The sequence below is a fragment of the Solea senegalensis genome, linkage group LG15 (assembly GCF_019176455.1).
Source record: "Solea senegalensis isolate Sse05_10M linkage group LG15, IFAPA_SoseM_1, whole genome shotgun sequence".
Classification (NCBI taxonomy): domain Eukaryota; kingdom Metazoa; phylum Chordata; class Actinopteri; order Pleuronectiformes; family Soleidae; genus Solea; species Solea senegalensis.
The window spans coordinates 5,088,496-5,101,298 of record NC_058035.1 but is presented as its reverse complement, the minus strand read 5'-3'; the positions used below and the strand labels follow the sequence as shown (position 1 = coordinate 5,101,298).

The window sequence follows — 12,803 nt, the reverse complement described above, 5'->3', positions numbered from 1 at the left end:
AACCTCTGTGTGTAAGGGATTCCTGACCTTGTGCTCATGACTGATTAACCTGTGGCTCTTGAAATAAACTATGAATGATACTTTGCCTTGATATCCAGTGTTTTCCACTCTGTTGTGCAAGCGTTGAACTCTATTCCTCAGGCAATATTCGTCTGACTGTTCCCTTCAGAAACTTTATTATTAGTTTTTCTAAATTAGAGCAAGTCAAGGTGGATTAAATATTGTTTCCCATACTTTATAATGCCTTGAAGTCAGAGACATATTTTGCCCATGTGGACCAAAAAGAAAAAATGATTCTCAACACTCACTCACAGCACAATGTCGTCTCACAGTGCTCAGAGGGAATTGCTTTGATGAAAATGTAAGGTAAACTTTGTTTAAATAAAGACTGCTATGTATCATGACTTTCTTCTTTGTTCTCACTGGCACGGATGCTTAATACTCACTTTGGGGCTTTCATTTTTCTTTTGTATTTATCTACTTTTGGCTTTGTTTTGCTCAAACTGTGCCGTGTCTATGACTAACTGTGCATAAACATTCAAAAAGGGACACAGAACATGAGTGTTATTTCTATGTGACATAAATATGAGAGCTACCCATGCGCATAATGTGCATGGATGCAGTGAGAGGTGTCTGCGGGGAGAGCGGGGAGTCTCCTGATAACAGTCATTTCAGTGTGCACTCAGTGTCACAAACACTTGTGAGTTGCTGTTGGCTACTGGGGTTCTTTAACAGCTCTGTGGGAGGTCAGAGATTCTGAAAAGGCACAGGTGCAGCACTCGTGCTTCAAATACCTTTCCCCATGGGATGAAATATGGAATCGCTCTGGCTACAAATACATGTGTTTGTCAGGATAATTAATTGAGTCAAATTGAGTAAGATCATATTCATTTTTCAGTTGTATACAGTTCAGTTTTGCTTTATACATGATGGTTTAGAATAGAAACATTTACAATCACCTCAACCTCAACATTTTTGCTTATTTTAACCATAAAAGGACCAAAGAATGTCCTGGAACTCTCTGCCACAGGACATAAAACAGTCCAATTCTTTTACCTCTTTCAAATCCCACCTCAAAGCTCACCTTTTCAGACAGGCAATCACTTTATTCCTGGGACTGGTATGACCTCTCTGTTGCCCTTTTTGTTACTGCTGTTTTATTAATATGATTTATTAGGTTTTTACTATTTTGACTGCTTTTTTTTTTTTTTCCTTTATCTTGTCCCTTTGTACAGTGACCTTGAGTGACCTGAAAGGAAATGGATTCCAGAATAAATGCATGAAAAAGCACTGAAATTGAGAGGATATGCTTCATTACAAATGACAGCGCTGCATCTTATTTTCCACTAATTGTGAACTGCTTTGACAGAAACAGCAGGATCTGCCTTTTTACCGTTTGCATTTCAGTTGTGAAGTGATTCCCAATCAAACAGCAGTCGTACTCGTCATAGCTCAGTGTGTGTGTGAGCAACCAGTAGGCTTTTGTGTCTGCATAAATTTCCCTCTCCAAAAAGAAATGCCTTCAACCTTTACTTATGAAAAATCAGATAAACTCCGGTGATTAATTACTATGCTCCATGAATTTGCATGATGAAAGTGACACGAAGCCTGTTTTCAGACAGGTAGAAATGCCAGAATAAAGGTTATATGGTGCTCTCTCTCCCTCCATTGTTAAACCCTACTTTTGTCATGCTCTCTTTTTTCCATGCGCTGTTTCACTTTGTGTGTTCTGTAACTGCATATACAAGCTATTTGCTCCCATGATTCTATTCTATTCTATTCTATTCTGTTCTATTAGATTAAGCAACAACACATTTTCCCAAATAGCAGTTTGACTGTATAACTGACAGAGCTGATGAGAGCCCGTCGTAATTTAATAAATGGTTTATTAAATGTATTTTCTGTGAGCAAACATATCGTTTACAAATGTAAGTTTTAAAAAAAAGAGGCGATTGTTTAACAGGAAAGACAAATTAGACTCAAAACATCATTTCAGCCTTTTCAGACACTGAGCATAAAAGACTAGGTTTCTAGCTCCACCTACTGGACATGAATGGGAATGGGGGAAGACTTGTATTCGTCCATTTCATCTTCTCTGCCATACTTTTCCCCTGTTTCCTCTCCCTCTCTGTCCCTATTATCTAATCGACCTGTTTTTCTGTCTCTCTCTCTTTAGAATATGCCAGGACATAAAAATGAGCTCCAACAGCACAGACCCTGGTCTCTTCCTCACTGCAAACCCCTCACCACCAGTGGCTGGAACGTACCCACAGTCAAATGCTCTATACCAAGGAGAAACAGGAGGAGACCCCTGGTTTTTTCCTGTAAACACCCTGGATGATAATTCATCTTCCACAAGCAAACTGCTAAACCTCACTTTAGAATCCCAAAATGGGAACAGAACTGCGGCTCTCAGTTCCGCGGGTGGCCACCCCGTGTGGCAGGTTGTCCTCATTGTCCTGCTCACGGGAATGTTGTCTCTTGTCACCATCATCGGCAACGTCCTGGTAGTGGTGTCTTTCAAGGTGAATCGCCAGCTGAAGACAGTAAATAACTACTTCCTGCTGAGCTTGGCGGTGGCTGACCTCATCATTGGGGTCATTTCCATGAACCTCTACACAACTTATCTCGTGATGGGCTACTGGGCCATGGGCAACTGGGCCTGCGACCTGTGGTTGGCTATAGACTACGTAGCCAGCAACGCGTCAGTTATGAACTTACTGGTCATTAGCTTTGACCGTTACTTTTCAATCACCAGGCCGTTGACTTACCGGGCCAAACGGACCACAAAGCGAGCTGGGATCATGATTGGCCTCGCCTGGTTTGTGTCTCTTGTCCTGTGGGCGCCAGCCATCCTGCTGTGGCAATTTTTTGAGGGCGAAAGGACAGTACCCTCAGATCAATGTTACATTCAGTTCTTCTCAGAGCCCACAATCACCTTCTGCACAGCCATAGCAGCTTTCTATCTTCCAGTGACAATAATGAGTGTTCTCTACTGGCGCATTTACAAGGAGACCCAGAATCGCTCTAAAGAGTTAGCTGGATTGCAGGGTTCGGGGGCTCGTGGTGGAAATGGAGGAAGAAATGCGAACGGCGGGGGTGAGAGGACCCGGTTTGTCCATCAGACAGGAAGTTCTAGAAGTTGCAACAGCTACGAGCTAACTAGGTTGTCCAGGAGGAGGAGCACGTGTCGAGAACTAGTCAGCCGCTTCCATTGCTGGCCTGCGGTTCGTTCTTGGAGACCTGGTAGTTCACGGCAAGGCGACGGTGATCCAGATCAGAGCAGCAGTGACAGCTGGAACAACAATGACGCTGCAGCCTCACTGGACCACTCTGGGTCCTCAGAGGATGAGGACTGCGGGGGCAGAGAGATGATTTCCCAGAGTCATGCTATTTTCTCGATTGTTCTCAGCATCCCTGGTATAAAGGCCGCCGTCAACTCCCAGCTCACCTCCTGCGAAGACCTGGATGCAGCCTCAGAGGAGGATCCGCTCAAGGGAGCAGAGTATAATCGAGACAGTGTTTCGACAGTCGACGCCAACACCATTGCCACCACTACTCCCGATGGAGAAAACAATTCTGAAAATAGCTACCACCAACGCTTCTCCTCACGAAAGATGCAGTCCATGCCAAGAATCCAGGCTACGTCCAACCAAGGCTCTCTGGGTGGATCCCAGACAAGTGCTACCACTGCCACCGACGGTACCACCACCAGCACAAGCACCAAATCCCCCTCTGTCCCGATGTCCTTTAAAGAGGCGGCTCTCGCAAAGCGCTTCGCAGCTCGAGCTCGGACCCAGATAACCAAGAGGAAGCGCATGTCCTTAGTGAAGGAGAAGAAGGCAGCTCAAACTCTCAGTGCCATCCTCTTTGCTTTCATCATCACATGGACACCTTACAACATCATGGTGCTAATCAACGCCTTCTGCAATGTCTGCATCCCAGAGACGCTGTGGGCAGTCGGTTACTGGCTGTGCTACGTCAACAGCACGGTCAACCCCATGTGCTACGCCTTGTGCAACAAGACTTTCCGTACGACATTTAAGATGATACTGTTGTGTCGCTGGGACCAGAAGAAAAGGAGGAAGCAGCAGTTCCAGGAGAGGCATTCAGTGGTCTTCCACCGGAGGATTCCCAGGGAATCTACGTAAAGAACGGGACGTCAGAATGGATGAGGAAAAGAGATTTGAAAAGGTTTAACACAGGACAAGGAAAAGAAAGAAGCATCCATGTAGATTTGTTTCTGTGGAGTTTCTTTACTTAATGATCCTTAATGTGTTTCCCTGCTGGCTTTGTCAAATGCAGCAGTCAGTCGTACTGTACGTGGTGGTCTTCAGGTGTCTGTCTGTGTCGGTTCATCTGTTTAGCGGAGCTGTTGTTTATGTGTGAAGGGTTGCGCGAGGTGAGATCCTGAGATGAAACCCTCCCGCCTGTACCCCGGAGAACCGTTTCACATTAATCCAGCTGAGAGAAAGTGAATGGGAGTGGAAATAATAGAAAAGGGCTTTAAAATGCATTGCAGGAGAATTACTGAAGTGCAGTCGACACAAGGGAACAGAAAATCTTTGTCACAGGATTTGGGATTCACATTTCTTGTCACTTCTCTCTGTGGGTAGCTAAACCTGTAATGTGGTTTTGCATTTTAAACAAAACTATGTATGTGTAACGTGTCACTGAGAGCCAAGACAAAATGACTTTGTGTTCATAGGCGTTGACATTGTACTGATTTGATCTGCCAGCCTCTTCGCTGGCAGTTTTTTCGTTTTTATTTTATTTTTGAATCAATGTTCAATGCCTTTCTACATCAATATAGCTTTCATGTCTTATGGAGTATAACGAGTTCTTGAACTGTGTCCTTACTTTTTCGTCGGCAAAAAATTGTTATTTTTGTGATATTCATCTTTGATTTTCCTCAATATTCCGGAAATTTTGAGCCAGTCTGAAAAATGATTCTTCTGATGAACTGAGTTGTGAATATTCCGTGTGGCACTGAAGTCAGTGGACCGCAGTTGTGTTCAATGTGATTGTTGTGGTTTTTATGGTGGACACAATAAGTGCATTGGTTGTGTTTTATGTACTTGCAGTTTTATGTCAAGAGTATTGATTATACAAAAATGATATTCTGTTTGTGTACATTTGGATATTTCTGACTTGATACACATTGAATGGTTGCACACACTAAGATGTCCATGTATGAAGATGTGTGTTTTTGACTCAACACCATGAAGCTCTTTGAAAAAGGCCACTCATCCTTCATATCGTAGAGAAATGGCACCCTCTAGTGGCAAAAGAAAGACCTGTTTTCCAGGAAACAGTTGGTCCAACTCTCGCAATGCCAATGTGACAAGAATGCTTTTTTTTTATGATTGTGCAGCTGTTATGCATTATTTTAAGATGTTTGCGTTCATGAGTAAGCTTGCAGTTATCAAATTTTAGATTTTTAAATATATATTTGGGATATTTAACAGAATGGCCACAGGCTTTGAAGGTATAGGTTTTATCTTTATGTCATTATTTGTTTTTGGTTTCATAGCGGTGACGTATTTCTTCTTTAAAATAAAACACTCAGTCATTGATTTGTAAATACAATGGATAGCGGTTGTGGTCGACATTACATCATGGGCAAACGCCAACAAAAAGCAACATAAAGAGGCCAGCTAAGATGAGAATTATATTTTATTTACAATACACATTATGTTATTCCTATTTTAAAAGGGTTTTCTGTTGTTGTTTTGTTTATTTTCAATGTATTAGATGAACTTTATCATTAAAGGTGGCAAAGTGATTAAATCGGATTATCTTGGATACAATGGTTACACAGTGGTGGTTATAGAAGATGTTAAAAAACAAACCCCCCCCCATGCCCTGTCAACAGTGGATATTACATCTGCTTAGTGGACAGTGTGCTCCAGTGTCATAATGCACTCGTCATCAAAGGATAAGAGATTTTTGTACTGAAGCATTTGGAATGTTATGGGAATGTAAAAATACCATAATGGTGAACACAAACATTTTGTTACATTTCAAGTACGCTGACCGTATTCATATTTTAAATCAATAAACAAACAAAAAACTTTTGGACAGAATGACCTGGTTTTTTTTATGTCACAAGTCATAGCATGAATGTTTGTTTTGCTTTTGTTTGTTATAAATTTGTTGAATTATTCATTTCTTTCATTTTATTTTAACCTAAACAGAGAATATTACATAATATATTACAATTAATTTACATTTAAACTTGCATTTGTTAGTACAACTTAGTTAAAAAAAAAAAATAAAAAAAAAACTACAATTAAAAATTCCTCCTGGATAAATGTGTTACATTAAAAACCTGAAGAGACAAGATCAGTTTTGTCCATGTGGTGGCGATAGCTTCAAACCTCCTGCCCGGGAGAACAAGGTGAAAGGCATGCTGGGTAACAGCTTTTGTTGGGAGGACACAGCTGGCACACATTTACTGATTGCAGGAGTGATGGCACTGAGGTCCACTCAACCAAAAGTAGCAAAAAAAAACCTGATTCTGTGTGGGATTAAATGTGTTTTTGTGACTCTCTCTCTCTTCATGTCGTCTCCACAAACATAATGTCAGCACTGAGTGTGAGAGTTTAAGCAGTAACTGAATAAAGAGTGCTGCACTGTTGCATAATGAGGCCTGATGAAGTTTGTTAGAGCAGTGTCAGACAGAGCTAATGGAAGAGCGGCCACAGAGAGCAGACATGTGATGAGGAAAAAACCTGACTTCATGTGACCCATGGCTAAGGAGCGGCTCACAGGCAAAGACAAACGCCCATTTGTGTTGTTTTCTCCAGTCGGTGCTGAACCACTGAGGAGAATCCACCAGGCAGGCAAGTACACTGATTTTTTGATAGTCTATTTTCCTTCATTTCACGTTTAATTTAATGTGTCTGTTACTGCACTGACTTTGACTCAAGCTAAGAGATTGTTGCCAAGAAAAGACACATTAATGAAGTACAAAAAAAGCTTGTGTTTGTGGAAGCTTGTGTTCGGACTAACACAAACGATGACAAAATCATTCATTTTTATACTAATTATTTATAAAAAATTAATACATTGACATTGTTCTGCTAAGAGTTAGGTGGTCATTTTCCTGGTTAGTGGTGGAAAGCTTGATTTTGACTGTACCACACCCAAAAGCATCAATCAACTCTACATGCAGACCAACACATACACAATTGTATATCATGGTCCCAGCAGATATTTCTATATAAATGTTTTTCTGTAAGGTTGTATATAAATGGGTGTCGATTAATTAGTTGAATGGATATTTACAATATTTACAATTTATCTATAAGGGGTTTCACTCCCATGAAATCTGATGACTATTATGTCAATGAATTGATGTTTTATCTGAAAAATGAATTAGAAATTCATGAAATGTGAATAAAAAAATAATATTCTGTTTACATACAGGAAGAAATTTACCTTTTAAAAAGGGGAAACCACAAATGTTTGATATTTTATGTTTTTTCTGTAAAGAGAAGTGAAGTCATGACTTTCCGTTTGACTGAATAATGTTATATTAAATATTATAATATTTAAGTTCTACATTAACTTGTACATCAGAACGACAGCTTCCATTTGCTTCTGCTGTTGTCGCCATGCATTAGTCTCACTTTGGATCGTTTGTCAATAGGTTTGTGTCTGAGAAATGAAGTTAGAAAAAAAATGTACTTAATTAAAGGTCAAATAAAAGTGCGAGGAGAGAAAACCCTTTATTAAGAATTTCAGTAACAGAGAAACAAGTAATATTCATTCATTATACACAAAAGAGTGGCATGCAGCAGAGGACACATGACTTCTTGTGACAACTTGCCCTTTATCTTTTATCTTGTAATCTCTGCACAAAATGCCTTTTGTCTGCAACTGTTAATCTGAAATAGTAAAACAGTCAGGGTGAATTAACTTGTTCTTTTCTTTTTACTTCAGCCGGTATAGTAGATCACCTCCTCTCTGGCTGAAGTCACAGTGGTCAGGATGCAAACGATCAAGACCGTAGAGACCCAGGTGCCCTTTCTGAAAGAGAGCTTTTTCACGACCACCTTTAAGGGAAGGAGGAAGAGCAGTGTGACCAACATTCTTCGCAAACAACAGCATGTTACTCAGCAGCAACAGCAGCAGCAACAACAACAACAACAACAACAACTGTACATTGTAGAAGAATTTATTCCCCTCTCAGGTGTAAATAAACAAGAGCTGCACACTCCAGAGCGTCAGCGGCTTGCTCGCTCGACCAGCAGCCCGTTATGCAAGACAGCTGAGCGTGTAGCAGCAGATGGGGATAGAAAGGAGGGGCAGAAAGAGATGAAGGATCAGAGAGTGACAGAGGCTGTGCAGGCGAGGGCGGGGGAACATGCAGAGAGTGGTAACAAGCCCGCGGCTGTCAGTGCCAGTCTCCTCCTCCTCTCATCATCACCAGCATCAGCATCATCATTGCCAGAGGAGGCAGCATCAGCATCACAGCTGCATTTGTCTGTGGTGGACAGACAACGGGGATTGGGCAGCTTTGAAAGTACTCCCATCAGAGGACCGGCGTCAGTCGCCCCCCAGGAGGACACCCAGCGTAGCCAACCTCGATCTCAGCAGTATGGCCTGTTAGCCAAGGGTGTACGCCTGCTCAGGAACATGGGGAACCAAGAGACAAAGCAGAAGAAAGCTGGAGGAAGTGGGGATGTCTCCGGTGACGGTGAGGCGGATGAGAAGGAAGTGGACAAAAAATCCAAAAAGTCCCACAGCAAGTTAAATAAAGGAGGAGGAGAGCATAGCAGTAAGAAGAAATCAAAGACCGAGTCAAAAGGTTCTGTTTTTTCTGGCATCAGGAAGAGTTTTTCCAAGGCATTGGCTAAGGATGACATGTTGGAAGATGGAGGATCGGCGCACGCTGCCAAAGCAGAGCTCAAACCCGGTGCCGAGGTGAGGCTGTCAGTGGACGAGATGGGAATGATATCAGATGTTGAAGATGTCAGCTGTCAAACTGCAGAGAGTCACCAGTCTATGGTGGATGAGTTTGGACAGAAGACGAGCTCAGGGTCGGATGTTGACCTTTACAGTTTTCACTCTGCAGCAGCTGACAATGAAGACCTGTTGTCTGACATCCAGCAGGCCATACGAGACCAGTGTGTGCCTGACGGTGGTGTGCAGTCAACTGGCCGTTTACCAGAATGCTCAATCACTAAAGAGCAAAAGGTCCCTGAGAAGGTAACATTTCACCAGCTATTTAATGTGGATAATGAAGTTGCTAGTGGAAGTGTTGGCCCGGGATTAAGTAGTCTGGATGATAAATTGTATAAAGAAAGCTGTGATTTTCCTTCAACAAGAAACTCATCTGGTCCAGGTTCTCTGAGTGAGAGTGGTCCGACATCTTCAGGCCCAGATACAGAGACAAGCAGTGGCAGCCTTTTTCCAAAGACCAACAGCACTTACAGCTTCCCTGATACCACAACCACAACCACAACCTCCTATGAGAGCGCTGAGGAGCTTCAGGACGACTTGGAGAGTCTGGTGTTTTACCCCCAACAGTGTCAAGAGAATCAGAGCAAGAACTCAAACATGCCACGTGTTCACTTGGGTCCTGTTGTGGCAGAGATGGGACCGGTTGGGTCTCACCAAAGTGCAAGCAGCACGGACCTGTCAGTGGAAAAGAGGGAGGAAGACGAAACTGGGGGACGGGACTTCCTGTCCCTGCAAAGGAGGAAGAATAGTCTGTCTTTTAATCTGCTTACAACAGATACCCCCCCTTGTCCTCAACCCAGAGGAGCATCCTCTAGCTCCCCCTCCACCGTCAAACTCTACCCTCCAGTCCACCCGTCCTATGTCAAGACCACCACCAGGCAGCTCACCTCTCCAATTGGCTCCCCTCTGACCAGCCCTCATGTGCCCAGGAAAACAGATGCCGCCGACACTTCAGTGGAATCCAACAGTTCTCAGGGATTTAGACGACGAAAGCAGAGGTCGTGCTCCATCGCTGGGCCGCTCACAAGTTCTGCAGAATCGTCCACAGAGTTGGACGAGCCGAGGGGAAGGCGAGGTGGTGCCGCCACCTTCTCGGAGCAGACACCAGAGAAGAGTGGGACTTACTGGACACTGGGTTCCAGGAGGACACATTATGCCCGACAGAACTCCACGACTTCAGTACCTTACCTGGATGTCTTCTCAGGTGAGTCTTGGTTGAAACGGTAACTGAAGCTCAGTCACTACATGCATGTAGACATTTTGAACAAACTACTGAGTGAGGTTGTGATGTAGATTTCACTGATTATGTAGAATAACCCTGTGGAAGTCATTGTTTTCTTAGTGGTCATCAGTGGTTTATCGTCTATCTCATAACCTCAGCAAAATAAATGCCTTTCGTCTGAAACTGTTGGGCTAATCTGAAACAACAAAAACATTATTTTTGTCTTAGTTGTCAGATTAGATCAGAATCCATCTGAACTATCATCATGACTATTCACTTTACTTTGTATTGGTTTCATATGATTTATACATACATACTTTTTTAATGTACATTCATTATATGGAATAAATTGCTGTACATGGATCAAAATGATGAAATCCCTAAAGAAAAAAAGCACAAAAGTCAAAATAGGAAACAAACATACAAAGAAAGAATAAAATCATAAGAAAAAGGAATTAAATTCAAATAAATAAATGAAGGACATAGCAGGTTTATGTATTTTAATTCACAGTTCTTGACAGTGTCAATGGCCAACGTCTATGGTGATTATTTTTCATTTTCATCTGTATTCACGATGTAATCACTTCCATAATCCGTAATCTCTTCATTCACCTTCTGTCGCCACTGAGTTACGCACGGGTGAATATTTCAATAAAAGCCACAGTGAGTAATTGCCCCTTATTTATCAATAGGTTTAGGTTATTCACTGGTGTCAAACACTCATGCGTCACCATTTGAAGTCTTTTGTGTGAAAATGTGATTTAGTGCACCTGTGATCTCGGGGTCGGTCTGAGAGAGAGAGCAGTGAATGAAGTGGGCGAGAAGCAAAAGAATGATTTAGCCTTTTGACAGTTTACATCTCAGTAATATGAAATAAAGCCTCCATGGTTCTAAATGCAGCCCATAATATACCTTTTTATATATATGAATCAGACCTAAAGTAAGATATTCTTTTCTTATTATGAACATTTCCAGCTATTTATCCATCCCTGTCTCTGACACAGCTCCTCCCTGTTGTCTCATTAAGGTGAAATACCTCGATGTATTATTTATTTTATAAAAGCAGGGGACAATTGCTTTCGGTAAATGTCATTTAAAAATCTGTTTGGGATTATTTTAACCATGTTTTACAGACCACTTTAGTTTCAAGTGAAGGAGCCGCTTGGGTGAAAAATAAAAACGTCTGAGGAAATCTTCAGCGCAGTGGCATTTAGAGAACTATGACCCCGGATGAATGAGAATCCACACAGACAACAAGTGAGGAACACACTCGGTCTTTTCATGGCATCTGTTGACAGTGAGAGAAATACAGAGCACTGCCAGACTCACCCTTTAAAGTCCAAGTAGATTATTTTCAAACTTGAAACTAGATATTTCATCATTTACATGATTTATTTTTGCTGGGACTCTACGGCTGACCCGAAGGTCACACTGCGCCTCAAACTCTGTCCTTGTTTTGATTATGCAACCGGTGTTGTGAAAGGATGATGATGATGATGATGATGGTGATGATGGTGGTGGCAGTTGCCTGGTGGTTTAAATCCTGACGTTAAGTGATTGATTTAAGATTTGAGAGCACAATAGCTCATGAAAAACAGGGACTCCGCGGGGTTCTTCATTGTGAAGTGTTTACACAACAAAATGTGTCCTTGTGATAAAACAATGCCACTCTGTCCTCGTCTGCGCTGTGGTGCCTTTCAAGAGCTCGGCTGCTCTCATCCGTCTGCGCCTGAGCTCATAAATCAGAGGACTGAATGACAACACTGGTAACCCACAGCGATGCCATCCTCCAATTCCTCCGCCTGACGCACACGCACACACACACACACACACACACACACACACAGACTTGTGAGGACACGTTATTGACATAATGCATTCCCTAGCCCCTTAACCTAACTTTAACCATCACAACAAAGTATCTAACCTTAACCCTAACCCTTAAAAGCAGGTCTTAACTCTGAAAAAGCCCTTTAAGGATTTTAAGTGTTTAGGACTTCACACTGAGGACACTTGCTTTGATGCTAAACTAAAGTGACATTTTATGCGCATGACAAAAACAAGTCCTGATTTAACATCCATTCTGATTTCGTCAGGTATATTCCTGTAGAAAAACACTAATCTGATTTTACAAAAACATTTGGATGCTATCATGCTAAGTGAATGATATGTGTTGGTTTTATTTTTAAATCACTTTGTCGTTCAGCTCATTTAATCAAATTATCCGGGTCACTTTAGCTCTGAAGGGGACAGAGACAGAGAAAACGCAGATTGTGTTTTGACAGAGGATTTTTGAATGTGTTACGTAACTTAGCGAACACCATTCATCTGATGCAAATTGCATTTAACTAAATATAATAAGATGTGAGAATCAATCGCATTACAGCACATAACGGATTCTCGTCCTCACGTCTTCACCGGACCATGAGTCACGTCACATTACTAACAAGAGTGTCTTTCTGATGTGATAGAGCTGTGTTTTCTTTCCAGCTGCACTCTGAGGATGTGTCACCATCCTTCATGACCTCTAATGACCACTTTCCTTTCTTACTCTTGATCTATGACAAAGTCTTTACTAAAGAGAGAGAGGAAGAGATCTATTCTACCGTTA

At 42.0% G+C, this 12,803-nt stretch overlaps 2 protein-coding genes across 3 annotated transcripts in view; both read left to right on the top strand.

Annotated features, from left to right (window-relative positions):
• chrm3a (cholinergic receptor, muscarinic 3a) overlaps positions 1 to 6,041 on the top strand; it is an 84,614-nt gene extending 78,573 nt beyond the window's left edge. For both annotated transcript variants that reach the window (XM_044045101.1, XM_044045103.1), the window contains one exon: positions 2,177 to 6,041. In XM_044045101.1, coding sequence (XP_043901036.1) covers positions 2,177 to 4,151 — 1,975 coding nt within the window. In that variant the 3' untranslated portion in view covers positions 4,152 to 6,041. The remainder of the gene's footprint in view (positions 1 to 2,176) is intronic.
• A 1,909-nt stretch (positions 6,042 to 7,950) lies between these two features.
• LOC122782062 (formin-2-like) overlaps positions 7,951 to 12,803 on the top strand; it is a 35,229-nt gene continuing 30,376 nt past the window's right edge. The window contains 1 exon segment of the mRNA XM_044046259.1: positions 7,951 to 10,174. Within this exon segment, the coding sequence (XP_043902194.1) occupies positions 7,996 to 10,174 (2,179 nt within the window). The 5' untranslated portion in view covers positions 7,951 to 7,995.